General features: G+C 46.9%; 3 protein-coding genes across 18 annotated transcripts in view; 1 reads left to right on the plus strand and 2 right to left on the minus strand.

Annotated features, from left to right (window-relative positions):
* Nucleotides 1-2,328, minus strand: part of Tmem138 (transmembrane protein 138) — a 7,327-nt gene extending 4,999 nt beyond the window's left edge. For 2 of the 7 annotated variants that reach the window (XR_004123500.1, XM_031389704.1), the window contains exons 1-2: nucleotides 1,811-2,017; nucleotides 184-439 (exon numbers count right to left, since the gene is read on the minus strand). Coding sequence is in view for 6 of the 7 variants with exons in the window: in XM_031389704.1 (XP_031245564.1) it covers nucleotides 184-311 (128 nt within the window). In the remaining variant the exon portion in view is untranslated. Of the gene's footprint in view, nucleotides 1-183; nucleotides 440-1,810 lie in introns of all 7 variants that reach the window. The other 5 variants (XM_031389707.1, XM_031389709.1, XM_031389705.1 and 2 more) reach the window with 5 other exon arrangements.
* On the plus strand, nucleotides 2,275-15,495 carry LOC116103560 (cytochrome b ascorbate-dependent protein 3). Of its 6 annotated transcripts, none has more exons than XM_031389701.1 (8): nucleotides 2,317-2,382; nucleotides 3,974-4,042; nucleotides 6,310-6,409; nucleotides 8,908-9,106; nucleotides 11,475-11,683; nucleotides 12,282-12,436; nucleotides 13,454-13,610; nucleotides 14,760-15,494. In XM_031389701.1, exons 4-8 carry the CDS (start codon nucleotides 8,923-8,925, stop codon nucleotides 14,826-14,828), a joined length of 774 nt encoding a protein of 257 aa, XP_031245561.1. In that variant the 5' UTR covers nucleotides 2,317-2,382; nucleotides 3,974-4,042; nucleotides 6,310-6,409; nucleotides 8,908-8,922; the 3' UTR covers nucleotides 14,829-15,494. The 6 variants fall into 6 exon arrangements, with proteins under 6 accessions (XP_031245562.1, XP_031245561.1, XP_031245559.1 ...); XM_031389699.1 differs by lacking the exon at nucleotides 2,317-2,382 and adding an exon at nucleotides 2,391-2,510 and having other exon boundaries at nucleotides 14,760-15,495; XM_031389700.1 differs by lacking the exon at nucleotides 2,317-2,382 and adding an exon at nucleotides 2,394-2,510 and having other exon boundaries at nucleotides 3,978-4,042; nucleotides 14,760-15,495.
* Nucleotides 15,496-17,837: 2,342 nt separating this feature from the next.
* Tkfc (triokinase and FMN cyclase) overlaps nucleotides 17,838-26,598 on the minus strand; it is a 14,212-nt gene continuing 5,451 nt past the window's right edge. For all 5 annotated transcript variants that reach the window (XM_031389692.1, XM_031389694.1, XM_031389695.1 and 2 more), the window contains 16 exons: nucleotides 26,032-26,221; nucleotides 24,618-24,728; nucleotides 24,343-24,524; nucleotides 22,615-22,693; nucleotides 22,246-22,335; nucleotides 21,669-21,703; nucleotides 21,509-21,593; nucleotides 21,320-21,409; nucleotides 20,602-20,718; nucleotides 20,116-20,235; nucleotides 19,844-19,981; nucleotides 19,079-19,185; nucleotides 18,873-18,976; nucleotides 18,718-18,751; nucleotides 18,525-18,614; nucleotides 17,838-18,166 (listed from right to left, as the gene is read on the minus strand). In XM_031389692.1, the coding sequence (XP_031245552.1) occupies nucleotides 18,005-18,166; nucleotides 18,525-18,614; nucleotides 18,718-18,751; nucleotides 18,873-18,976; nucleotides 19,079-19,185; nucleotides 19,844-19,981; nucleotides 20,116-20,235; nucleotides 20,602-20,718; nucleotides 21,320-21,409; nucleotides 21,509-21,593; nucleotides 21,669-21,703; nucleotides 22,246-22,335; nucleotides 22,615-22,693; nucleotides 24,343-24,524; nucleotides 24,618-24,728; nucleotides 26,032-26,221 (1,734 nt within the window). In that variant the 3' untranslated portion in view covers nucleotides 17,838-18,004. The remainder of the gene's footprint in view (nucleotides 18,167-18,524; nucleotides 18,615-18,717; nucleotides 18,752-18,872; nucleotides 18,977-19,078; nucleotides 19,186-19,843; nucleotides 19,982-20,115; nucleotides 20,236-20,601; nucleotides 20,719-21,319; nucleotides 21,410-21,508; nucleotides 21,594-21,668; nucleotides 21,704-22,245; nucleotides 22,336-22,614; nucleotides 22,694-24,342; nucleotides 24,525-24,617; nucleotides 24,729-26,031; nucleotides 26,222-26,598) is intronic.

A 26,598-nucleotide genomic window follows, 5' to 3' on the forward strand; every position in this document is an offset into this window, starting at 1 on the left:
AAAAAAAAAAAAAAAAAGAGAGAGAGAGAGAGAGAGAGATCTGTTCTTCTCTATGATATTGTCAATCCAAACCCTCAGACGGCATAGACTTCTAAACACACTACTAACTTTAAAATGCTCAACTGTGATAGTCAGGGCCTTCACACTTTTGAAGTCAGCTTTTCAGGCTTGCCTTATACTCACATGAACAGCACAAGCTGGATAACAGGAGCCATTTGGAGTAGCTCTGAGAAGGAGTTGACGAACAGGTCATAGGACAGCAACAGGAACTGCAGGGAGAGCACAAGGCTGTAGTTACTGGTCTGGAGCATCTTCTGTCTGATCTGTGGCACTTCCAAGGGTACATTGCACAGTTCTGGTTCTCTGTCTGCCCAGAACTCCTGGAGAGATGTTTAGTTTTTCCAAATTAGAGCTGTTTCCCTGGCTGTAATGCAAGGACCTGTTTGGAGGGGAGAGAGGCAAGAAACAGAAGAAGGGCAAGGAAGGCAATATTAGAAGTCTAGCAACAAACATTGGTATGCAAAACACCATTTTAGGTGATCAGGGTATTTTAGTTAAAACCAACGATTAAAAACTTAAAGCCAGGAGTAGTGGCATACACCTATAGTCACAATATTCAGGAACCTAAAACAGGAGGATTGAGAGTCGGAGGCTAGTTAGGGTTAGCCAAGGCTCTTCACCAAACAAGGTAAAACCAAACCAAAACCTATCCCAACTCTACCCCATTGTACCTTAACTTATCATTCTTTCTAGAGACTCATAACAGCAAACTTTTCTCCATGTCTGTATCCTTCTAAATGCACGGCTCTTTTTTTTTTTTTTTTTTTTTTTTGTGGTTTTTCAAGACAGAGTTACTCTATAGCCCTGGTCCTGCCTGTCCTGGAACTCACTCTGTAAACCAGGCTGGCCTTGAACTCAGAAATCCACCTGCCTCCCAAGTGTTGGGATTAAAAGCGTGTGCCTTGCTCATCTTGAATTCTTGATCCTCTTGTCTCACCCTGCGTGCCTGTTTTACAGGAATGTAACCACATCTGACATATGCACAACTCTAACCAAGAGTATTTAGGGTTACTACAGAGCAATGACAGCCTGGTCACATAATAGTAGTAATAGCAGTAAATAAAACCCGTATATATTGCATGCAACACTCTAGGAACTGTTTCAATCACAGATATTATTTAAATCTTATAATAACCTCATAAAGTAGAAAATAAACTCTTACTTTCCTCAATTCATAGATGAGAAAACTGAAGCTCAGCAAAGTTAACTAATTTGACAAAGATTACACAGCTAGTAGGTGGCAGAGTGGTATTCTAATAGAGGCACTATACAACCAGCCTATTTTGTAACTGATAGAGTGCTATCTAAGTAGATGAGGAATATGTTCTCATAGAAATAGACAGTGTCACATACAGAAAGAGCTGAAAGGACACAGTACTCTCCTAGCTTTATAAAGGTTATGACAGAAACACTGAGGCAGCAAGTAAGGGGAGCATATTTATAACTTTACTTAATCCCTGGACTTGAAAAGCAGCCATTTTAGTGCCTATACCCCTCATTTTGCAAAGGTTCTGAGAAAAGCCTCATTTTTTTTTTTTTTTTTTGATATAATGTAGCTTCTCTGGGCTTGAGTTTTCATACAATATCTCTCCTAGGTACCAGCGCCAAGATAATCTTGTTAACCAAGAGAATTTACTTTAATCCTCATAACAATCTGCAAGGTAGGAAAGAATTTTCTCCTGGCTATAGGCAAGGACACAGAGTTAAGAGTCATTTCCTCCAGGTCGCAAGTGAGTAGAGTCAAACGCACCACTTTGTAAGGCTCCATCAAGGGCTTCCGTTAGGTAGAAACACCCCTCGCTCTAGCTACGCGGACGAGCACCCTCCAATTTAACGCAGTTTTCCTCACCAGTCCCAATCCGCTCACAGACCGAAAGGCCTCGGCAAAAGACCCATAGCAAAAGCACTAGCAACACAAAATTCTGACTTCAGCCATTCTGTGATCCGCAGCATCTACACGCACCTCAAAGAACCCACGTCGGTTGTCATGGAAACACCCTCTCGGCTTCCGGAAGTTGGCTTTAAACTCCGGAAGTAGATTGCTAATTGCCCGCCATGTTAGGGCCTTCGTTGTTTCAGGCTCTCCATGTGACTGCTTCTTCCATCCCGTCTTGCTGAGGGCCGACCCTAGCGAGAGGCTGTTAACCCCAGCTTTTCGCCTGTTTCGGGGCGGGGTCTGTGGCTAGGGACAAGGCTGACAGGACGCAGCGCCCCTAGGAATCAGACCAGAAACCGCTCAGGAACTCGCCCCTTAGCTTGCAAACCCCATTTCCCAGACTCCCTCGCTCATCGCCGGAAGTGGTCGAGCTTATAAAAACTCAGGTAGCGCCCTCTGTAGCGGATCCCGTGGTCTGCAGGCTTGCTGAAAAGTCTATTCTCCGGCGTCCTGGAGGAGCCTAGGGAGTGGCAGCTCCCGCGGATCCGGCGGGTCGCAGAGACCTGCCCCCAAGGTGTTCCACTGTGTGGCTAAGGGTGGGATACAACCCGGGCTGGGAGAGCCGGGTTATGGGTTCCAGTGGTGGTTTCGCCGCTTCCTTGCTTCGGTCTGTCTTCACTCGGCGTTCAGCCTATTTTTCCTTTTAAGAATTGGACACTTTTCCGTTCCCCTTCCAAACCGCAGGTTGTGTTTGTAGAGGCTCTCACGCTTTTCAAAAGGCGTCTCATCTAAGACTTGCTAGAATCAACCTGACTAAAGGGAGTCAGTGTCATAGCCACCTTGCACCTGGAACACATCTGACTGTCCGAAGGACGAAGGACCGGTCTGTGAGCACTTGTGCTAAGGTGGACTTTATTCAGACTCCTGAGTGGAATATTACTTATCACTCACCCCTGAGTCCTGCTTGGAGGGACTGCCTTTGGAAATGAGTTCTGGGAACTGGGTGCTGCTACCAGCCTTGCCATTTATTTGCCTGACCGAGTTACTCTTCTATGGATCCCGGCGCTGCAGTACTTTTGAATACGATGCCTGGGTTTATAGGATTTGCACTCTAAATCTGGTTCCCAGGATTCTTAGTGTTACTCCGTCTTTGAGGAGGGAGCAACAAACTCTGCCCCTTGGTCTGTTTGTTTGTAGCTCTAAAAGTAACCGTGTTTGGAGTACAGCCTTTTCATGAGAGTAATGGAGGATTCTTTTTTTTTTTTTTTTAAAGATTTATTTATTTACTATATGTGAGTACACTGTAGCTGGCTTCAGACACACCAGAAGAGGGCATCAGATCTCATTACGGGTGGTTGTAAGCCACCATGTGGATGCTGGGATTTGAACTGATGACCTTTGGAAGAGCAGTTGGTGCTCTTACCTGCTGAGCCATCTCTCCAGCCCGGAAGATTCATTTTCTAACCCTGGGACTGATTCTGGTTTAGCTCAGCCTATGAGAATCCTTTACTCAGAATTGAGGAAAACATTAAATAGAGGTTAGGTACTCTTTTTCAATCAGGATAGATAAACTACATCCCATAGGCCACATCTAACCCCGAGTGGCTTTTACATATTTAAACTACTGGGGCACGTCATATTATATGAAATGTGAAAATCACGTCAAACGTAGGCTTCAGTGTCTGTGCTGTTAATGAGGCACAGTCGTGTTCATTTGTTACGATACCCTTCCTGGCTGCTCTTATATTACACCATCCAAGAATGAACATAATTGTGACAGAGGCTCCAACCCTACACAGCCTAAAGAGTCTGTGGACTCCCTTCCTGAGCATGGGGCTCAGCCAAGCAAGAACAGGAGACCCTGCAGTGCTGAGCATGTCTGGAAGTCCTAGTCCAGACTGCTCTCAGTGCAAGTGAGCACATAGTCTCAGCCTTTGCCTGTGTTCTTTCCCTTGTTTTTGCTATTCTAGGAAAAGAGAGAGGGCTTATTGGTAAACTGTAGACAGCAATGTAACTAACTTTCCTGCCTTCTGTCAGAAAGGTGTGCCATCTGTTCTAAGTCTGCTGCAAAGTGCTAGTCCAGGACTTGTAGCTGGAGTGATGCAGGTTGGTTTGGAATGTTTTGCCTTTCCTTTTCCTCAAATGTGTCTGTGTGTGGTTGTTATGTGTATGAAGACTAGAAGTAGGTATTTGGTCCCTTGGACCTGTGAGCTGATGTAGGTGCTAGGAACTCAACTGTGCTGTGCTGCGAGACCAGTATGTACTGTACTCTCTCACTCTCCTCTCTCTCTGAGACAGAGTTTCTCTGTGTAGCCCTGGCTGTCCTGGAACTCACTCTGTAGGCCAGGCTGGCCTAGAATCCAGAAATCCGCCTGCCTCTGCCTCCCAAGTGCTGGGATTAAAGGCATGTGCCACCACCACCCGGCTGGCCAGATGTCTCTCTTAACTTCTTAATTGCTGAGCTTTCTCTTCATATGCCACCCCCACATCCCTGCCTTAATTTTTTTAGGGGGGGGGCTAGAGTCTTATTTAGCCTAGGCTAGGCTCAACTATATACACATAGCTGAGGATGGCCTCAAACTTCTGATTCTTCTGCTTTTTATCTCTGGAATGCTGGGATTATAGGTATGTACCACCACTCCCAGTTTTAAGTTTCAAGATAGACAATATGTAAAGTTTATTACAAGGTGAAGGTGGGGCTCGATCCAGAAATGGAGTAGACAGTATTCAGAGAGAACATTGTATAGAACTCACTCTCAGCCGGGCCGTGGTGGCGCACGCCTTTAATCCCAGCACTTGGGAGGCAGAGGCAGGAGGATTTCTGAGTTCGAGGCCAGCCTGGTCTACAGACTGAGTTCCAGGACAGCCAGAGCTACTCAGAGAAACCCTGTCTCAAAAAAAAAAAAAAAAAAAAAAAAAAAACGAAAAGAGAGAACATTGTATAGAACTCACTCTCAAGGGGTGAGAGTGGACAATGGGCAAAGGGACCATTGCCTCCTTTTTCCTTTTGTAAAAAAATAAACTGCAGAAATCAACATTGTCAGATGACTGGAGCATTTCATTAGAAAAGTGGAGGTTGTGTTAGGCAGTGGACACTTGATAATCCCAAACCTTTTTGCTCTTGCATGAATCAAGGAAGCAGCTCTGAGGCTGGGTAATAAATCCCTGGATCCAGTAGCTCAGTCATGAAATATGGTTTTCTTCCTAGCCCTCAGCTCTTTCTCAGAGATTGCTACTAACTAGAATCACGTTTGAGAGTCCAGCATCTGATGCTGGTTGGATGACTATCTGGCATGTCATGAGATGTAATCAAGGCTACAGAGAGACCTGGGCAGGCATGGGGACCATGAGTTTCAGGTTTTTGTTTGTTGGGGGAGCTGGTCTCACTATGTTGCTCAAGCTAATATTGAACTCCTGTACTCATAATCCTTCTGATTCAGCCTCTCAAGTAGCTAGTGGCATAGATACCACCTTGCCTAGCTAGCTTGAGGTTTTGTTAGTTGTTAGGATAAAATCCTATAATAGGGGCTAAAGAGATGGCTCAGTGGTTAAAAATGTTTGATGCTCCTTCACAGGACCTAGGTTTGGTTTCCTGCACTACAGAAGGGTGGTACACAACTGACTGTAACTCTAGCTACAGAGAACCCAACAACCTTTTCTGGCTTCTGTGGATGCCTGTGTATACATTACTTGGCATACCTTCACACACACACATACGCACACACGCCCACACACAGGCACGCACACATATTCTCTTTCTCTCAAATACTATGATAGTAACAAATGTGAAGTTATAATACTTGATTCTCAATAATGCCCTTGCATTTTTTGTTGTGATCTTATAACTTGTGGGTAAGGAAAAAGATCTAAGGCCCTGAAGCTAAGTAGACAAGGGTTTGAGATTCCTGTGGACTTGCTGCTCCTGTAGTGCTTACTCTGCATCTGAACTTTAGTTTTCTCATGTATAGGATTGGGGTGATAGTCTTCACAGAGTTACCAACAGGAGGAAGTGGGACTGTGTGTCAGTTTCTTAGTTTTCTCATGTATAGGATTGGGGTGATAGTCTTCACAGAGTCACCAACAGGAGGAAGAGGGACTGTGTGTCACTTTCTAGTGCTTAGAGCTGGTGTGCAATTAATAATTTTTATTTCTGCCGGGTGGTGGTGGTGCACGCCTTTAATCCCAGAACTTGGGAGGTAGAGATAGGTAGATTTCTGAGTTCGAGGACAGCCTGGTCTACAGAGTGAGTTCCAGGACAGCCAGGGCTACACAGAGAAACCCTGTCTTGAAAAAACCAAGTAGTATTAGTAATAATAATAATAATAATAATAATAATAATAATAATAATTTTTATTTCTGTGATTTTCTTTCAGAGGACAAGTCTTGCAGTGTTAAGTGTTTTCCTTGGGGTGCTCAGACGGTGAAAATCAGAGATCAGGTCACCTTTCTGTGAGCCTTCTGCTGAGTCTAAAGGTGAGAATTTGGGTATTATCCCTCCTTGGACATTATTGGCTAGTCTTCCTTTTAGATGGTCCAGAGAGATGACCCTCAATATCAAGAAGACCACATTATTATCTTCTTGGTGTGTATTTACTGGAGGCAGGGCTAGGTCTTTTCCACTTGCCTGGCTTTTTTTTTTTCCTTTGGTTTTTTTGAGACAGGGTTTCTCTGTATAGCTCTGGCTGTCCTGGAACTCACTCTGTAGACCAGGCTGGCCTCGAACTAAAAATTCTGCCTGCCTCTGCCTCCCAAGTGCTGGGACTAAAGGCATGTGCCATCACTGCCTGGCTTTTTTTTTTTTTTAAGTGTGTATATGGTACTGGGAATCTAACTCATGAGTGCCCCTGTCATTGAACTACAAATATAGCCCCTCTCCTGTTTTTTGTTTTTTGTTTTTTAATTTTTCGATACAGGGTTTCTCTGTCTAGCCCTGACTGTCCTGGAACTCACTCTGTAGACCAGGCTGGCCCAGAATTCAGAAATCCACCTGCCTCTGCCTCCCTCCCAAGTGCTGGGATTAAAAGTGTGCACTACCACTGCCCGGCCCCTCTCCTGGTTTTTAAGAATAACTTCTTGTAACACAAATACTCACCAGACCCTGTCTTGAAAAACAAAGAAGCAAACAAACAAACAAAAAAGCCTAAAAAAATAAAAATAAAAATAAAAAAAAATACTCCCTAGAGAAAACCTGAAAGCTGAGTTGGTGGAAATCTAAAAATAATGACTTTCTAGATCATGAGTTCTTGCTTCCTCTTTTTCCCCTTTGGACTTTCCCCAGAGAAAAGAAAGCAGAAGTAAGTCTCAGGTGTGCAGACAGCCAAGGGATGCCCTTAGCTCCTCTCCAGTTCATGGAGAGGAGTGGAGGGGTCTGGCATCAAAGTCTGACCTCATGGAATTCATCCTTTGCAAGGAAGACCTTTTTATACAGAAATGGGATCACATAAAGCTTTTTCACTCACAGGTGACAAAATGGAAGAGATTGAGTGTCCCTAGCAAAAAATTTTGGAAGATTCTGAAGCTTTTGTTTGTTTGTTTGTTTTTGTTTTTTGTTTTTTCAAGACAGGGTTTCTCTGTGTAGCCCAGGCTGTCCTGGAACTCACTCTGTAGACCAGGCTGGTCTTGAACTCAGAAATCCACCTGCTTCTGCCTCCCAAGTCCTGGGATTAATGGCGTGCGCCACCACTGCCCAGTGATTCAGAAACTTAAAACTTGATTTTTTTTTTTTTTTTTGGAGACAGGGTTTCTCTGTGTACTTCTGGATGTCCTAGAACTCACTCACTCTGTAGACCAGGCTGACCTTGAACTCAGAGAGATCTGCCTGCCTCTGATTTTGTTGTTTTGCTTTTGTTTTGTCTAGTTTGTTTTATATTAAGCTAGGGTTGAGACAGATTCTCTCTGTAACCCTGGCTGTCCTGGAAAGTGCTAGGAACTTGTAGACCAACTGGCCCCACACTCACAGAGATCCTGCCTCTGCCTTCTGCGGGCTCTGCTTAAAGCTTGTGCCACCATGCCTGGCCAGACCTAAAACCTTTTGGTCACTAAAATGATTGCTTAAAACACTCAACATTTGCCGGTCAGTGGTGGCACACACCTTTTATCCCAGCACTTGAGAGACAGAGGCAGGTGGATTTCTGAGTTTGAGGCCAGCCTGGTCTATAGAGTGATTTCCAGGACAGCCAGGGCTATACTGAGAAACCCTGTCTCAACAAAACAAAACAAAACACACACACACAAAAAAAAACAAAAACAAAAAAACATTCAACATTCAAATATTCCCAAATACAAAACCCTTTGCCATTTACAACTCTTCCATACCCAACCATTAAAAAAATTTATATATATGGCCAAGTAGTGGTAGCATACACCTTTATCTCAACATTCAGGAGGCAGAGGATATTTGAGTTTGAGACCAGCCTGGTCTATAGAGTGAGTTTCAGGACAACCAAGGCTACACAGAAATCTTTTCTCAAAAACCAAAACAGGACAACAACAAAAATTGCTCTTAACTGCTGAGCTGCCTGTCCAGCCCTGTACCCAGTCATTTTGTTGAAGGCATACCTAGCGTAGGACATGTTTACTCCATTAGATTGTGGGTTTGCTGCCTTAAGTTGAAACCCAGGGAATTTGTGGTCTAAGCAGTTAGGGTTTTAATACTTGTCCCTTAACTGGGTTGGGTGCGGCAGTCATTTTTACCTTCTGGTTCTGCATGGGGAGGCTAATCAGTACCGAGACTGTGAGTCCAAGGCCTTGTCGTCTCACCAGAGTGCTGTACTTGGTTTGTGCCTGGCCAGGTGCAGGGCTGGGGCCTCACTCAGTGTGAGCTTACCTCAACATCAAGGCCATCTGGGGACAGGGGAACTGAAGCAAAAGATTCCATACCACAGGCAGGAAAGGAGGTTGGTGTGACTTCCTTTAGCTGCTATGTGGGTGCACCATGGTCAGCCAGGACATGTGATTTCTGCTTCTTCTAGGAGCTCTTGATCAGAATGGCTTCAGGATGGTTTTTCCTGTCCTGCATGGTGCTGGGATCCCTGGGGTCAATGTGCATCCTCTTCACCACCTACTGGATGCAGTACTGGCGCGGTGGCTTTGCCTGGGATGGTACTGTGCACATGTTTAACTGGCACCCAGTACTTATGGTCTCCGGCATGGTGGTGCTCTATGGAGCTGGTGAGTAGTAAGGTCACAGTATGGGAGGCATGCTGTGGCCTAGGCCTGGGCCTGGCAGCACTTACCCTCTCCAAGAGGGTTGAGTGTGAGGCTAACATGGCAGGGTGAATTGGGTTGTCCCTGGGACCAGCTATCATTTGTGGGAAGAAGTGGAAAGTGTAGGGACAGCTTCACAGATACTCTGAGACAGGGACAGCAAAACTTTGTGTAAAGGACTAGAGCATAATTTTTTCAAGCTTTGTAATGGTGTGATTGTAATCTATATTGCAGCTACTCAGCTCTGCTTCTATATTATTTATTATTGCTGTGGTGGTGATGGTAGTAGGGTGTGTGTGTGTGTGTGTATGTGTGTGTGTGTGTGAGTGTGAGAGAGAGAGAAAGAGAGAGAAAGAGAGAGAGAGAGAGAGAGAGAGAGAGGGTGTGGCCGTTCTATCATGGGAGCAGCCATGGAAAATATGTAAAGCCCATGACTGTGTCTCAGTAAAGTTGTGTTCAGGGAATCAGGCAGCTGGCGTGGCCTGGCACTGCAGTTTAGTCCCTGCTCTAGAGAAAAAGAAGTTAAAGCCTCTTGTATTACAGTTGGGTCAAGGATCCATCCTTGCCGCATGCATCTAAATCTGTGTGAATCCCATTTTTTCCCAGTTGTAGGATGGGAATGATGATAGCATTGCCCAAAGCCACTCACTATGTATACTTCACACTTCATCCCTCTGGTTCTTGACTGTTTTCTTATGATGTATATGATGTATGCATATGCACGTGCACATGTGTGTAAACATGCAACTCTACCAGGTTGGCCTTGAACTTAACAGAAATCCACCTGACTCTGCTTCCCAAGTGCTGGGGTTAAAGTCATGTACTACTATTCTCTGCCCTAAAGTCTTTGCTATGTTATTTATTATTGGTGTGGTGGTGATTGTGTGTGTGTGTATGTGTATGTGTGTGTGTGTGTGTGTGTGTGTGTGTATGTAGGCACAGGCCTGGCATACTATTCATGTGGAAATCAGAGGACAACTTTTAAGAGTCAGTTCTTTTGGCCAGGAAGTGGTGGCGCATGCCTTTAGTCCCAGCACTTGGGAGGCAGAGACAGGCGGATTTCTGAGTTCAAGTCCACCCTGGTCTACAGAATGAGTTCCAGGACAGCCAGGGCTACACAGAGAAACCCTGTCTCAAAAAACCAAAAAAAAAAAAAAAAAAAAAAAAAAAAAAAAAAAAAAAAGAAAGAAAAAGAAAAAGAATCAGTTCTTTCTTTTGGAACTGTGGGTTCCAGAGATCAAACTGAAGTTGTTTGAATTATGTGGCAAGTGCCAAGTGCTTTTACCTGCTGAATTATCTTCTGAACCCCACTTTGTTTTTTGAGACAGGGTCTCTTTACAAGCTACATCCTCAGTTTTCATAACTGGGTTCTTAACCAACCTTGGCTGGATGGATTCATTGTGATGAGACCTGGAGAAACTGTGCTCAACGGTCCCTTCTTGCCTCTGTTCCTGGCCAACTGCCTCCTGCAAATAACAGGAGGTGGCAGGTGCTGAACAGACTTAGCTAGCGGCTCTATTGCTGTAATAAACAACATGACCAACAACAACTTGGGGAGGAAAGGGTTTATCTCACCTTACACTTTTAGTCCAGCTAAAAGAGAAGTTTGTAGGAACTGAATCAGAAGCTGTGGAGGAAGGTGGCTTACTGGGTTGCTGCTCATGGCTTCTTCAGCCTGCTTCCTTCCTTCCTTCTGTCCTTCCCTCCTTCCTCCCCTCCCTCCTCCCCTCCCTCCCTCCCTCCCTCCTTCTCTCTCTCCCTCCTTCCCTCTCTCTCTCTCTCTCTCTTTCTTTCTTTCTTTCTTTCTTTCCTTTCTTTCTTTTTAATTATTGTTTTTGAGTTTATGGCTGTTTTGCTTGCATGTATGTCTCTGTACCATGTGTATCCAGTGCCTTTGGAGACCAGAAGAGGGTATGGGATCCTCTTGGAGTTACATATGGCTGTGAGCCATCATGTAGCTTGAACTCAAGTCCTCTGGCAGAACCACTAGTGTTATTAACCACTGAGCCAATCTCTTCAGCCCTGCTCTCTTATATCAATCTAGAACCACCAGCCCAAGGATGATATTACCTAAAGTGAGCTTGGCTCTCCCATATCAATCATTAAACAAGAAAATGCTCTACAGACTTGCCTGTAGGCAATCTGATAAGGGGGATTTTTCAACTAGATTTCCTCTTCTCAGATAACTAGTTTGTATCAAGTTGACAAGAAACCAATCAGGACAGGAATCAATGCATTGGCACTTACTTCTTCCTGATGAGAGGTTGGGTAGGGTCACATCAGGGGAGTGTAAGGTGATGTGGTTGAAGCCCTGGGACTGTTCTTTCTGCAGCCTCACTGGTGTACCGCCTGCCTTCATCGTGGGTGGGGCCCAAGCTTCCCTGGAAAGTTCTCCATGCAGCACTGCACCTGCTGGCCTTCACCTTCACTGTTGTGGGGCTGATTGCTGTCTTTCGGTTTCACAACCATTCGAAAATCACACACCTCTACTCCCTGCATAGCTGGCTGGGCATCACCGCTGTCGTCCTCTTTGCCTGCCAGGTAGGTACCCTCTGCCTCTTCCTTCTGGGTCCCTGTGGGTATTGTTTGCTTTGGGCATGGCTTCACTAGCCTCAGCTCCCAGTATTTTCTCTGCCCCTTGCCCAAAGACGGCCTTATATCCTGTAGACTTGGCTATTTAAGTCCTGTGAGAGATGGAGTCCAACTTTTATCTTGTTCCTTATACCTGTCACACTGTTCGTCTGTCCTCCTGACTTTGTACCTCACATGCCATGGTGACTCCAATGCAGCCTCTTTTCTGCTTTTTCTACTCTTCCCTCTTTGAACCAAAAGCAGTTCTAAAAAGTAATTTCCAGTGCCAGCCCTGTACTTGAATTGTTTATGGCCGGAAACCAAGGTAAACAAGGATGGCTAAGTTTTCTGAGTGTTTGCTACAAGCTCTTCACACATTTGTTGCTTGTGTAATAGAAATAGGCAGACCACGGTAATGTGTGGTGTGTGGTCAGGGCTGTGTATGGTGGGAATATTTGAGTTGAAAAAGAGGGGCACTAAGATAGTGACCAGCAGGAGGCACTGTAGGCGAATAGGCACGATTGTCATCACCCCATAGCTCCATGGACTTCTTCCCTTGTGTTCACAGTGGTTCCTGGGCTTTGCAGTCTTTCTCCTGCCCTGGGCATCCCAGTGGCTGCGAAGTCTCCTGAAACCTGTGCATGTCTTCTTTGGAACCAGCATCCTTTCCCTGTCCATCACATCTGTTATTTCTGGCATCAATGAGAAGCTTTTCTTTGTTTTGTAAGTTTCAAGGGGCCTCAACACTAAGGCATGTGGGAGGGAGCAGGGCTTCAGAAGATACATCCTAGAATCGCAGAGCAGCCAATGGCGGCACTGAGTCCAGTTCTTGATCTGGAAGGTGACAGAATTAACTGGTCTTTAGGTTGAAATTGGAAAACTGGAAATACTTACTAAGCACCAAGTGATATAGCACCTTTTGTTTGTCAGAAACTCCTCAAAGCACCTTACCTTTAAGCCTCTTTTTTTTTTTTTAAAGAATTATTTATTTTTTGTATGTAAGTACACTGTAGCTGTCTTCAGACACTCCAGAAAGAGGGCGTCAGATCTCGTTATGGATGCTTGTGAGCCACCATGTGGTTGCTGGGATTTAAACTCCAGACCTTCGGAAAAGCAGTTGGTGCTCTTAACTGCTGAGCCATCTCTTCAGCCCCACCTTTAAGCCTCTTAAGCACTCTATAACATCTGGTGCTTTTAGCAAGAGAGAATGTAATGAGCTAGGTATAATGGCTGCCTGCCTTTAATCCTAACAGCATAGCCAGGCAGGTCTCTGAGGTCAAGGCCAGTTTCCTCTACATAGTGAATTTCAAGCCTAGCAGGGCTAAATACTGAGACTTTGTCAAAAATACTAAGGCACAGAGTAACTTACCTAAAAACACAGAGCCAGTAAACGGCAGAAGTGGGAACTGAGTTAGGCTGTCTGCCCCATAGCCTGTATGTCTAGCCACTGTAGTCCTGGGTTTTGGAGCACTTTGGTAGAGTGAGTAACAAATAAGATTGGAAAACAGCCCTGGGGTTTAGAGCTTGGTTGTACTATGTACTAGTTATATAAAGGTGGGCAGGTTCATTTCACTAGGAGCCTTATTTTTCCCATTAGTAAAACATTATACAGTTCCTGCCTGTCATTATGATAGGGACTTAGTATGTTAATTCTAGGTTGTAGGAATCTAGTCTTTTGCTGGGCAAGAAAAAAAAAGTTAGAAATTCTTCCAAATGCCCATGTTATTTTGTTATTTCCAGGAAAAATGCCACCAAGCCCTACTCCAGCCTGCCTGGTGAGGCTGTCTTTGCCAACAGCACAGGGCTCTTGGTAGTGGCTTTTGGCTTGTTGGTTCTCTATGTTCTTCTGGCTTCATCATGGAAGCGTCCAGATCCAGGAGCTCTGACTGATAGACAGGTATGGCTGCTTGTCTCCCATTGTAGGTAGGATAAGGCCAGGTGTAGAGAAGGACCCAAGAAGGACTTGCATCTTACTAAGAAGATAGCTCCTATAGTCAGGTGGGAAGCCAAGCAGCTTGAAGGTGCAGATTGAGTGGTCGATGGGGACTCTGGTGTCAGAGCAGCCAAATCTGGGACTTCCCAAGGTTTCCCCCTCCCCTGCAAGATTCCTTGGCTCTGTGAGATGACATGTGGAAGGGCTTGAGCTTGGTGAGGTCCTGCCAGTTCTGTGGCAAGAATAGTGGGACAAGTGCTTAGTGAAACATTTTGCTTAAAGCAGGTCTTGCCTGTTCTTGGCAACTGTGGTATCTGGCAGATGTGGGAAGATATGCTATGGGCCAGTCTCAGGAACTTTGGGGCTTCCCTGAAAGATCTGGTGGCTTGGCTGGGTTCACCCTGCAGGTTGAGGGTCTATCTGAGCAGCTCAGGCCTGGTGTGCCTCCTGATGCTCAGGCTCTTTTGAGGTCATGTCTTTAACCCCTGTGCATCTTCCTTCCTTCCAGCCCCTGTTGCATGACAGGGAATGAAGTGGGCAGGGGCTCCTGGGAACAGTCAGCGATGCAGCCTCTGCTCCCTCAGAAGCTCTGCTGAACTGGGGCTCCTGGCTGGTTTCAGCAGCAGACTTCTCTTGGGCCAGAGACCAAGCTTGCTCCTCCAGTTCCAGGCTTGCTCTCTCCAGCTACTTGCTGTCCACCTGCTGTTCTTGGTGGCTTGGACTTGTTGCCATTTTTCCAGGTCCTCCATTTGCACAAGGACCTCCTTGCCTTGGTCACACATGTCTCTTCTGCTGGTCTGCAGATTTCAGGCTGCTTTCCTTACCACTCCTAGGGATGTGGTAGAAGCCAAAGCTGGAGTTCAAATGTAGTCTACACGTGTAAAATATGAAGTTTACTCTCTGTGGGAGCATTTGTCTCCGTTAGGTAGGCTTCCTCCCCCTCTGCTCTGTCCTGGATGTGCATTTGGGTGGCCGTTGCCTTGAGAGGTAACTCATAGGATAGTGGCAGCCGGAGAAGCCTTTGCTGTAAAGACAGGTGCCCGATACGCTGCTCTTTTCACTCTGATGCACTATATTGTGTGTATTGTGACCGTGTCATTCCCCCTCTTCTAGCTGCTGCTCCAGCTGCTTCCTGGATCCCGCCCTTTCCCTGTGACTTACATGCCTGTTCCCCTCACGTAGCCCTACAAGCTCTGTTAAACAGTTCTCCCAAGAACAGACGGCCTGTCCCTACAGTCCCAGTGATAAGTGTGGGCTTTCTTTGGCCTTCCTTTCTGTCCCTTTGTGGGTATGGGCCTTTCTGCTCCTCTAGCTATACTCTCCCCTGACAGGGCCCCAGCCCACTATGAAATTGAAACCAGCATTATGAAGCAATTTGCTGGGCAGAGCTCTGGGAGCCATTCGTTGCTGCTGCCTTCAGAGGTGTTCCTTATTGAGTAGTGGGTGCTTCTAGTCCCCAAAAAGTCACCCAGATACCCTCCATGGTATACCAGAATGTGAACTTTGCTCTTCTCCTGAATAGAAACTGGGTAGAGAGGGAGGAGTCTTGCCCGACTCCTTTGTGTTAGCCTGTGGCACTACATGCTTTCATAGACAAGCCCTGCCAGGTCCCTCAGCAGGCAGGTGGGAAGAGTTGGGTTCCTGCACTTGCTACAGACAGTGACCAAGCTGAACTTCAGCCCGGCTGCCAGAAGATGGGAGGAGGGCTGGCACGGACTTGCTGACTAAATGAAGCCTGAACACCATTGGGATGACTGCTTGGCACCTGTATGAACATCTTCCTGGTTCACTCATGAGTGGGTATTTTACTTCATGAATCTGATTTTTATTAAATGTGTTTTTAAACATCAAAGGTCTCTTTTGTTCAGACTGCTTTTAAAACACAATTTTACAGGTTGGAGAGATGGCTCAGTCATTAAGAGCACTGGCTGCTCTTCCAGAGGTCCTCAGTTCAATTCCCAGCCACCACATGGTGGCTCACAACCATCTGTAATAGGATCTGATGCCCTCTTCTACATTCATACGTAAATAAATAAATCTTTAAAAAAATAATTTTAAATGAAAACAATTTCTCATATTTTTTGGAGGCTAGGTGTTAAAGATTAAGAAACAACATGTATGTCTGGCAAGGGCCATTTCCCCTACCATCTTTGTACTGTGGCATCACAGGGTACAGAGTACAAGTTGCACCCAGACCCTTATGATGACTACATCTCATTTAGAAGGGCCTGGTCCCACTATCACCCCTAATCACTTAACAAAGGTCTTACCTCTTTTTGGTTATTTTTGAGACAGGGTCTCACTCTGGAGCTGGAACGTGCTATGTAGACCAGGCTGGCCTTGAACTCACATAGATCTGCCTGTCCTCTGCTGCTAGATCGCTCAGACTAAAGGTGTGAGCCACCAGCCTGGGCTCAAGGTACTACCCCTTAATTCCATCACATTAGGAGTAAAGTTTCATGAATAGGAGTTGTGCTAAAGCACAGAAACAATCTTTGTTGACACTGCATTGTGGTTAAATTAAATTAGACTTTTGACAATTTACAAAGGCCTCAGGACAGTTTCGATCCTTACAGAAGCAAAGGGCCAACCTAGAAATCCATGATTATGCTATTTAAATCTGTGAGGATGTACTTCATAATGAATGGCTGTCGGATACATCTTTCATTAGGAAAGGAGTGTTCTCTGCCTTAAAGTCTGGAAAACAAGACTCCAAAAGGAAGTGGAGTGGGGCAGGCGAGTAAAGTTACCTGATGTCACTCTGCTGGGTGACAGTTGGGACCCACAGGTTTGACACCAGCCTTTTCCTTTGCTGTACATGCTGACACCCAGTTTTGTTGCCAGGGCCTTTTGATGGAGCAGATTAAAAGGGAACTCTAGGCCAAAGGCCAAGGAAGCCCACTGCCTAATCTGAGTAACAGATGATGGGTCCCTTTCGTAGTATGACCAGCTATAGACGGTGACGCAGTGGAAGTGGGCGTGCCTGACATGCTAACACCTGTTCTGGTGATAGCACTACAACACTAGACTGCTGAGGGAGCCTCTCTGCAGCTGAGTTTCTGTATCCCTCCCTCAGATATTTACCATTCTGGTCTTTTTTTTTTTTTTTTAAAGATTTGTTTTATTTATTATTTTATGTAGGAGTGCACTGTCGCTGTCTTCAGACACACCAGAAGAGGGCATCAGATCCCATTATAGATGGTTGTGAGCCACCATGTGATGGCTAGGAATTGAACTCAGGACCTCTGGAAGAGCAGCCAGTGCTCTTAACCGCTGAGCCGTCTCTCCAGCCCCAGAGAGGTTTACCATTCTGAAAACCAAATCTTACTTTGTGTGTAGGCACATTCATGCCACGGCACATGTGCAGGTGAGAAGGCAACTTTATCTCCTGTCACCTAATGGGATCTGGTGATCAAATTCAAGTTGTTAGGCCTTCAGGCTACTAACCAGTGAGCTGTCTTGCTGTCTTGAGATGGGTATTATTCAGTTTTACAGATCTTTATTGGCCAGATATAGGCATGAGTTCCCATAGCTGGCTTAAAACAGAACCAGACTTCATGTCATGGATAGGACCTGCTAGTGCCTTGAATTATATCCCTACACTGAGGAGGCCATGCCCAGTATGAGCTATATGTATGGTGTCTCCTCCACCAGGCACCAGTCACCTGCCTTTCAGCTGGTCAGGGCATAGGCAGTAGTTGCTCTAGAGAGACCTTGGAAAAGACATGACTACAGCTTTTGAGCTATACCAGAGCCTCAACACTAAGTCCCCATCTTCTGGGAGCCCAACCCCATGTAACTTCTGAAGCCTCTCTCAGCTGTTGATCTGGTGCAGAGAAAAGCCTCTTTGCCACTCTGCTGTACATTGGCTGCTGTGTGCTGGGGAAGGAAAGGGGAGCCTGGGGAAGCAGCCCAGAGTAGCAGCCCTAGCAGAGCAGAACTTGTATGAGGCACAGGTGATGAACTGCCTGCCAAGATGTGGGTCATGGTTACTGTAACCAGGGACAAAGTCCTATGGCTTCAATGGAATTTTATTTTATTTTATTTTGGCTTTTCGAGACAGGGTTTCTCTGTGTAGCCCTGGCTATCCTGGAACTCACTCTGTAGACCAGGCTGGCCTCGAACTCAGAAATCCACCTGCCTCTGCCTCCCAAGTGCTGGGATTAAAGTAATGTGCCACCACAGCCTAGCTCAGCTTCAATGGATTTTATTAGCTTTCGTTCATGTACTGACTGGGTATAGGGGAAGAGGCCTGGAATCTTGAAACCAAATGGGTATAGACTGGGTAATGTCCCAGTTAGAGAGTATCTGAAGGCAAGAGGAAGTAACAAAACAGGAGCTGAGGAGGAGAAAAGCAGTCATGCTCCCTGTGTCTGCAAGACCTCCAGGATGGCACGAAAGATGGCGGCAACTGCAACTGCTCCAGGGTCTGGCTTATCTAGTTGTGCAGAGCTGATATAACTAGCTCTCCCAGCACCAGCTTCCATGTTCTTGGTGGCCTCTGCTGCAGCTTCAGCACTCTGAGGAACAGGGGAAGTTGGCTCCAGAACATGATAGTAGGCCCCTGGGCCCTGAAACCTAAGCCTCGATCAATCCTTTGTCCCATTCTGCCAGCAATCTCTGTACCATCATCCAGTGGAAAGGTGACCTCTTATCTGCTTCTAGCAAGGAAAGGGGCCCATATTTGCTGAGCTCAGCCCAGGTACTAGGCTAGAGACTCAATTCACCTTCCTAGCAGCATAAGTACTTTCTGAGATAGGCACTCACCCCTGTTTTATAAAGGTGGAAATGACAGTGAAAAGAAGCCATTAACTTGCTTAAGGCCACCAAGAGATGGAGCTTAGTGGCTCCTTGATTGTCTAGCTGAGTGTCACTCACCTTGACTGCTTTAGTCAGAACTGGGAGGAGACTGGCCCCTGGGCTCTTCCAGGCTTGGAACTCCTGTGCTGCTGCCCATAGAGAATCCAGCTGGACAAGGTCAGAGAAAGGAGAATTAAGGAGCTCTGACACTGAGGGTAGCTTTAGGGCTTGTAGGCTCAAAAGGGGAAAAGGGAATACCCTGAGTACATACCATTGTCCTGTCTCCTGGTGCAGCCTTTCCATACCTGACAGAATGAGCAAGGTGGTTACTTTAGGTTTAAGGACAGGGTCTAGCTGGGAACAGAACCATCTATCAATCACCTCCCCAGCACACCCCTGGTGTTAAGACATGGGGTGCTGTCTCACCTCTGCATGGCCGCTAGGCCGGCATCCATGGCAGCAGACCAGGTTGGGAGGTCAATATTGGCCTTGAGAGGCTGGGCAGCTGCAGTCAGGAACAGGCCATAGAGCTGGAGAGGACCAAAATGCTGAGTACACGGAGCTGGCCGGCACCCAGCCAAGCCTGCATCCCTCCCCATCAGTCTGTCCCTTCAGGATCTGCTTCTACTCACCGCCCCAGATGAGCCTCCCATCTTCTCCAGCATCAGGATAGACAATTTGGAGAGTACCTGGGCAGGGCTGGTTAGAGTTGGGCCTTCCTTTAGCCAGCTCTGAATGGCTGCAAGTAGAGACAGGTAGCCCTTCAGAGATGCTATCTGCTTCCTTCTCTCTCCCTGGTCTTTGCTAGTGTTTTCCTGGTTGATCTTATTTCTTGGAGAATATGTTTTCTGCCCGCTTGTTTGTTTCTCTTTTCTTTCCTATCACCCTAAGTTGGCCTGGAAATCCTTATGAGCCACCATTTTCTGGCTTCATTCACTTTTGTAACCATGGAGATGACACAGGAGCGCTGCTTGGCTTCAGGTAGGTGCTGACTTTTTTCATGACATGGTTTCTCTGTGTAGCCCTGGCTGTCCTGGAACTCAACTATGTAGACCAGGCTGGCCTTGAACTCAGATCCACCAGCCTTTGCCTCCTGAGTGCTGGGATTAAAGTTGTGTGCCACCATTGCCCAGATGAATACATCTTTCTTGGACAGCTAGACAAACAGGGATTTTTGGTATGTGGGCAACTGAGAGTGCTAAGGGCAGCAGAATGGACTTTCTTTTGGGAAAACAAGGTGAGGGGTGTGCCAAGGTGTGGCAAATGGCCCCACTTGGTGAAGGAAAGAAAGCAGCAACTCCATGAAAGTGACTAAATGTTCTTGAAATTGTTTCGTGGAATGTTCAAATCTAAGAGTTAGTGTGCCATATTAACCCGAGTGTCCCAAAGAGGCCAACCTTTGGCAGCACGGCTATGGGTTGAACCGCAATCCCCATCACCAGCAGCCCTGTCCAAGGCATTCAGGTGCTCCTCCAGTCCGATAAGGGTGGTGCACACCCGATCCAGCACAAGTGCCATCTGCTTGGATGTTACACCTAGGAAGGGAGGACAGTATGCTAAACTTCACCAATGTGGCAAGTATGGGTGCCAAGGTTTCTGTACACTACACTCAAGGCAAAGTCTTGACCACCAAGCATGATTGCCCCTCCTCATCACCAGGACCCAGTACCTCCTGCCGCAGTGGTTTCAGAGGCTTCTGGAGGCTCTGTGGGAGCTGCCCGAATCCGCGTCCTCCCAGTCACAGAGACCTTGGCCATGTGAGGCCAGGCTTTTGCAGTAGTTTCAGCATCTAGAGGCAGCCACATAGCTTTTTCAGACAAGATTAAGTGGAGCCTCCACTCCCCACCTAGCCCTGAAGACTGGCTCACTAAGCTGTCTATAAGAAGTGGATCCAAACTGATAAGGATATGCTAAGTGTATGCTGCATACTGAGGTGGAGGTATGCCCTGGAAAGAGGGGGAGGCAAATGGGAGGAAGACACTAACACCAACTCTCCAAAGTTGGGTGAGAGAGCTGAAGGCTGAGAAATCAGAAAAGGCCTCTTCATATGTCTAGAGCCCAGACTGGCACCATCAGTCCTAATGTGGTCTCTAGGATGGAACCTGTGGATGGATGAGGATTCCTTCTAGCAATGCTTCCAGGGGCCAGCTCTCACCTATCAGCTTCAGCAGGGGTTCATCCACATGCATCAAAGTAAGGGAAACACCACGCATCTCTAGCGCTGACATGAAGGTACCCACCAGGGCACGGGCGACCTTCACCCCACGGCCCTCTGCAGTGCCAAGCAAAGAAGCCTGTGAGTGGGGAAGGGAACTGCCCAGAGCGTCTTCAAAAGAAACCAAACAGCAAAACAAGGGCCTACTAGGTTGAAGTCTTTGATAAGTAGGGAATGGCCTGATTTCCTTAGAGCATCCCTTGGTGACAGCCCATTACCACATTCCTTGGATGTATCCCCCTTGAGGGACTGATGAGTTATAGCTGTCGTTTACTGAGTTCTTAGAAGGTGCCGGGTGTTTTGCCTATACTGAATATCATTTAATTCTCATACCACCCTATAAGGCAGGTGTTGTTGTTACTTCCAGACTTGGGACCCCAGCCGTCAAGTGGCAAAAGTGACAATTTAACTCAAGCTTGTGTGACTAACTACTCAGCTGATGTTCTGGGCCGTGATAGGACACCACCTCAGCTGCTTTTCTTATGCCCAGCAGCAAACCAGGTTCAAAGAGTTACCGGAGTTGGATAGAAGGATATTCATGAGTTTAACAGCAGTCTAGTCTATATAGTAAGCTCAGGCCAACCAGGGCTACATAGTGAAACATTGTTTCAAAGAAAAAAAACAAAGGGCTAAAGGTCTTCTTGTAGGGTAGGCTCACCCAGCAAGCGTATGGCGGCATCAGCTATGATGCCCAGTTCCAGGAAAGACAGGCCACCCAGATTGTTGACTATCAGCACCACTGAAGAGCCTGTAGATAGATGTTGACACCCTCAGAGTGATACCTACGGTGGCTTCTGTGAAAGGGGGGCAGGAAAGACTTGGAGAATGGGAACAACAGGCTACTCACCTGACTGTATAGGTATATGGGATATATTGGAGGTGTTTGTCATGTGGTCAAGCATAAGAGTGACAATCTCATTAACAGGTGCTATCTGTCAGAAGAAGCAGTAGTGAGCCATGTCTGGGAGACATGGAGCCGGGCTAGACTGAGCAGGGAGTCTAGTTACCTTTATTCGACGAACACCAGCTTCCCCGTGGATCCCTGTGGAGAGATGTGGTTATTACTGGCTGGCTCACAGCCTGCTAATTGTCTTTCCATGCTTTTATCAATGGTACATAGTGTTCAGCACTAGACTAGGCACAATGGGTGTGGACAGGGGTAGAAAAAGGGTAATGAAACACGGCAGCAGATGGTGTGGCAGAAACTGGAGAACACTATTACCTATTGTGTTGGAAACACACGGGAAGAAGTGGACCATGTCAGTCATGGAAAAGGTGTCCTTTGGACCAAAGGGCCCTGTGCATTGGGGTTGGGGCAGAGGAACATGGAATGATATGGGCAAAAGTGAGATAGGAGGAACATGGCTCTCTGTGTCAGGAGCCTGGGCACAGATGGCATCTAGATAAAGTCAGGCAGGATAAAGACTTAGGCTATGCCTCGAGTGCACATCTATGAGTCCAGAGACCACCTGAGGGACATCAAATGAGCAGGGAGGACTAGCTAGACAACTCCAAGACTGATGAGGCAGGCAAAACTCAAGGCAAAGACCTGTCATGGCAGAGGCATGATGGCCACAGGCTTACCCAGGCCTAGCTCCATTTCATCAGCTGCAAGCTCAAAGGTGTGTGTGGCACCAGGGACACTGCAGGAAGACAGGCTCACTCCCAGGGTACCTAGGAAAAATAAAGCATGAGAGAGATAGGGGTTCTGTTGTAGGCAGCAGGTGGCATGATGGCAGTAGCAATGCCAAGGATGCCCTGGCCATGGGCATCCTCTCTCTAAGCAGGCTTCCCAACCCTTCATCTTAGAAAGAGAGTCCAGACTCTGGTACCCAAGGCTGCCAGGCTCTCCAGGGAATAACTTGGAAAGGTTCCTGGTGCAGCTGGTAGGTAGGAGCTTGCTCTGAGTCCCCATGTCTGCCACAATCCTCCCATCCCTGGGCTGGCACTCACCCATGGTCTTGGCGATCATGCTCACCCTCTTTGTGATCTCCTCCAGCCCCATACCTTTCTCAGCCAGAGCACCTGCCACCTGCAGCCACCCAGAGAGAGAGAAGGGAATGGTGGATGGAGAAGTCACTGGATCAGTGGGAGCAGAAGAGAGACTGGGAAGAACTTTACTGTTGGGAGAATCTCAGGATTTCTACACTAACCCTGGTCCATCACACTTAAGGTGGAAGAATGCCCTCTTCTTATTTACAACATGCCTGCTTAGAGGAGTCTTCAGAGTTTCTGTTTGAAAGTGGGTGTGTGCTTCCAAAGTAGAAGGCTTGCCTAACACGCATGGAACCCACTTCCAGTAAAACCACACACACGCCCTTTGTTCTCTCTTTCTCTCCCTCTCTCCCCTTCCACCCCCTTCCTTTTCTCCTTCTCTCTAGACTAGTAGAACTGGAATGGACTTTTAAGAGAGAAATGGGCCTAAAGAAGGGGGTTATTTGTTCAGTGTCACAGAGCCCCGTGCTATCATTTTCCTGATTCGTAGAGCTTTCTCCCATAGCTCAATTTACTCTTATTCCATTCTACCCTGTTACTCTGTTTTCACCAAGAATCTACTGAGCTGGAAAGGAAAAAGGATAACTTTTTTCAAGGAACTCAGAGTCTGAGGAAGAGAAGACAAGACACAAACTGAAAATTACTGCAAGGGTGCCCAGGCCATCAGGCAGAGTACCATGTGGATCACCATCAGCCTCTACAGAATGTCAGAGGTGAGCCAGGCCACAGAAGGCTGGCCAAAGAAAGGACTGTGCGGGGCATAGATGTGGCATACATAAAGCCACAGAGATGAGCTCCAGTCCAACAGGTACAGGGAGGGATCTGATGTTTACAGAGCATTAAGAGAAGATAAAGATGCTGTGCAGTGAATCCAGGAGTTAATGAGGTGGGACAGGAGTGTATTGGTGATGGTGGAGTAGCTGGAGAGGTGGCTCAGCAGTTAAAAGCACTTGCTGTTCTCGTACAGGATCCAGGTTTGGTTCCTAGTACCCACATGGCAGCTCACATCTGTCTCTAAGTCTAGTTCCAGGGGATCCTACACCCTCTTTTGGCCTCCCTTGGAACTGGAGTTACAGACAAAGGTGACCTACCATGTAAGTGATAGGAACTGAACCCAGGTTTTCTGCAAGAGCAGTCAGTGATCTTAACTGCTGGATCACTTCTCCAGCCCTCAAATAAATATAGTGTGGTGGGCACCCCAACCAAGGGGTTTGAGCTGACTGTGGAAACCTAAGGTATTCTCAGTGAGATGAAAAATTGGGCATATATACTGTTTTTGTTGTTTTGACATGTTCTCACTATGTTGTCCAAGCTAGTTTCAAATGCAAAAACCCTCTAGTCTCAGCCTTCTGTACTTTATAAAGATACCTCTGGGGTTAGTGTGTACAACTGACCAACAAGGCAGGAGTGCATGAAGCAAATACAGTAGCCTAGTGAGAAGTAGGTAAGTGTAGCTGTGACCCAATGTGAAGGTAATTAGGGCAGGATATGAGGGCCTATCCTGCACTGGAAGAAGTGCTAGGAAGGGACAAGTGACTACATATCCCCATATGAAGGGAAGAGAAGAGAACAGGTTTAGGAGAATGCCTGCATTCTACGGTTAATGGCTGTAGTAATAGTGGAGACTTGGTGGGTCAGGGAAAAGAAATGGCTGGTGACTCAGTATCCCAGGGTGGGGAGGCTAACCTTGTGGATAAGTACTGTGCCGCACAGGCCACGCCGGCCTGCCTTCTTCAGGACAGTGAAGGCGCTGTCATCCTCAACTACCACCATCTCCACAGAGATGCCCTGGGCCTTGGCCTGCTCCATGGCAAGTCCAAAGTTGAGCCGATCCCCAGTGTAGTTCTTCACAATGAGGAGGGTGCCCGCTGTAGGGACAGTGGCATGGTATCATTAAGCCTTGCCTTTACCCACCCCCACAGTGCCCACCAACAGCACTCTCTCCTCCATGCAAGCCTGACCTGTGCCTGCCTGAGCCACAGCTCTAATGGCAGCCAAGATGCTGCCCACAGGAGGAGAGGCAAACACAGATCCTGCAATGACCCCTGTCAGCATCCCTTTCCCGACAAAACCTGGAGAAAGAGAAATAAAGGTGGTGGTTAGAATCTAGGTCTGTTATCCCCAGGGCTTCCCACATACCTGAGATCCATGTCTAGGTAAACCCTACTATGTGCTTTTGCTATGGCTAACCCCTACACAGGAATCATCTTGAAGGAGCTTCCCCTGACCTCCCACTCTGAAGAGCTCTGTCGACTCCCACCATTTTCTGTTCTTCCTCCTATTCTCCTTCTTTTACATAAAGCTTCTGAAAAAGCTTTGTTTTATTTTATTTGAGTGTTTTGAAAGTGTGTATATATGTGCACCATGATACCATGTGTGCACCCAGTGCCTGTGGAGGTCAGAGGGGGCAGTGGAGTTACAGATGATTGTGAGCTGCTATGTAGGTGCTGAGAACTGAACCCAGGTCTTCTGCAAGAACAAGTACTTTAAAGTGCTGAGTCATCTCTCTTGCTCCTCACTGTTTATTCTAGTGTCTGTTAGAACCCACAAGGCTCTCTGAACTGCTCTTATTCACATCTGTCTTCCCAGAGTGGCACATAAAAGTTCTACAGGGGAGAATCTTGCCTGATTCACATGTGTGCTCTGTATAGGGCCAAGTACAGAGTGCGCTCACTAGGATGTGCTGAATGGATAAACAGAATACTAAGAGTGTACCGGGAAAGTGAACTGACATAAAGTCTGAGGCCTACTGTAGGAGCTCCTAACAGGATCATATATCCCTGGCATCAAACAGGAAACCAGGGCCAGGCAGTGGTGGCACGTGCCTTTAATCCCAGCATTTGGGAGGCAGAAGCAGGCGGATTTCTGAGTTCGAGGCCAGCCTGGTCTACAGAGTGAGTTCCAGGACAGCCAGGAACCCTGTCTCGAAAAATCAAAGCAAAACAAAACAAAAAACCAAAACCAAGAAACCAGCTAGGATGGTTCAGCTGTGGGGAAAGGCATGATAAGGTTGCAGAAGAAGGGTCCTAATTTGTGCTTGCAGGGTCCAGAAAGTTTCATGGAGGTGTTGGGTTAGCTGGACTGGAAATACAGGCCAGGAAGACTTTTGAAATCACCAACTCTTGAGGCTGGGAGAGCCTCGGGGGTTATCTGGCTCGACCCTGCATTTCTAGAGCTGTAAGAATCCAGGTGCAGAGACAGGCTGTGACTGGGCGTGGAGTGGCTGGGGCAGTGGGAGGATGGAAACTGAGCCCATTCCTAACTCTGGCCTCAGCACTGATTGTCTGGTAGGTACCTCACACTAGCACTGAGGACCTCCCAGGACCCCTACTTTGCTCTGGCCAGCACCCCTTACAATTAACACAAGATACTCACCAGCATGGGCAGGCTCATGGCCTGAGCCTCCACCTGACAGAAGCGCTACCCGGCCCTTGAGGCTGTCCAGGTCAGAACGTAGGACCACACGGTGCCCTTGCAGGAGCTGCAAGTCAGGATTAGAGGCTACAAACCCAGCAAGGGCATCATCAGCACACCCTTCCACAGAATTCACCATCTTCTTGGAGATCTGTGGAGGAAGAACAAGAAACAAGGGGTCCAGAGTGTGGTCAGCAGGGACCCCATCCTGCCTGCCCAGCAATATTACTATGCCAAAATTCTCCAGGAGTTTCATGCCAGGGGAAAGGAATTACAGAAGCCACCTAGGAAGTCTAAGGACACAGTGGTGCCGTGAGTTATGTCATTACCAGGTAGATGTGCCTGTGACTTCTCAACTTTCAACTTTTTATTTAGTATTTATTTAGCTAATAGGCCTTTATACCATGATTTCTGTGTATCCTGAAAAACAGCTTCAATGTAAAGCAAATGGGGGAGTTGGTATTCTCACTAGAAAAAAAAATAATGAAATTGGGGCCCTGGCTGTCTCTATTAGAGGAGGTAGGTTTT

This window comes from Mastomys coucha, unplaced genomic scaffold (assembly GCF_008632895.1).
Source record: "Mastomys coucha isolate ucsf_1 unplaced genomic scaffold, UCSF_Mcou_1 pScaffold21, whole genome shotgun sequence".
In the NCBI taxonomy this organism is placed as follows: domain Eukaryota; kingdom Metazoa; phylum Chordata; class Mammalia; order Rodentia; family Muridae; genus Mastomys; species Mastomys coucha.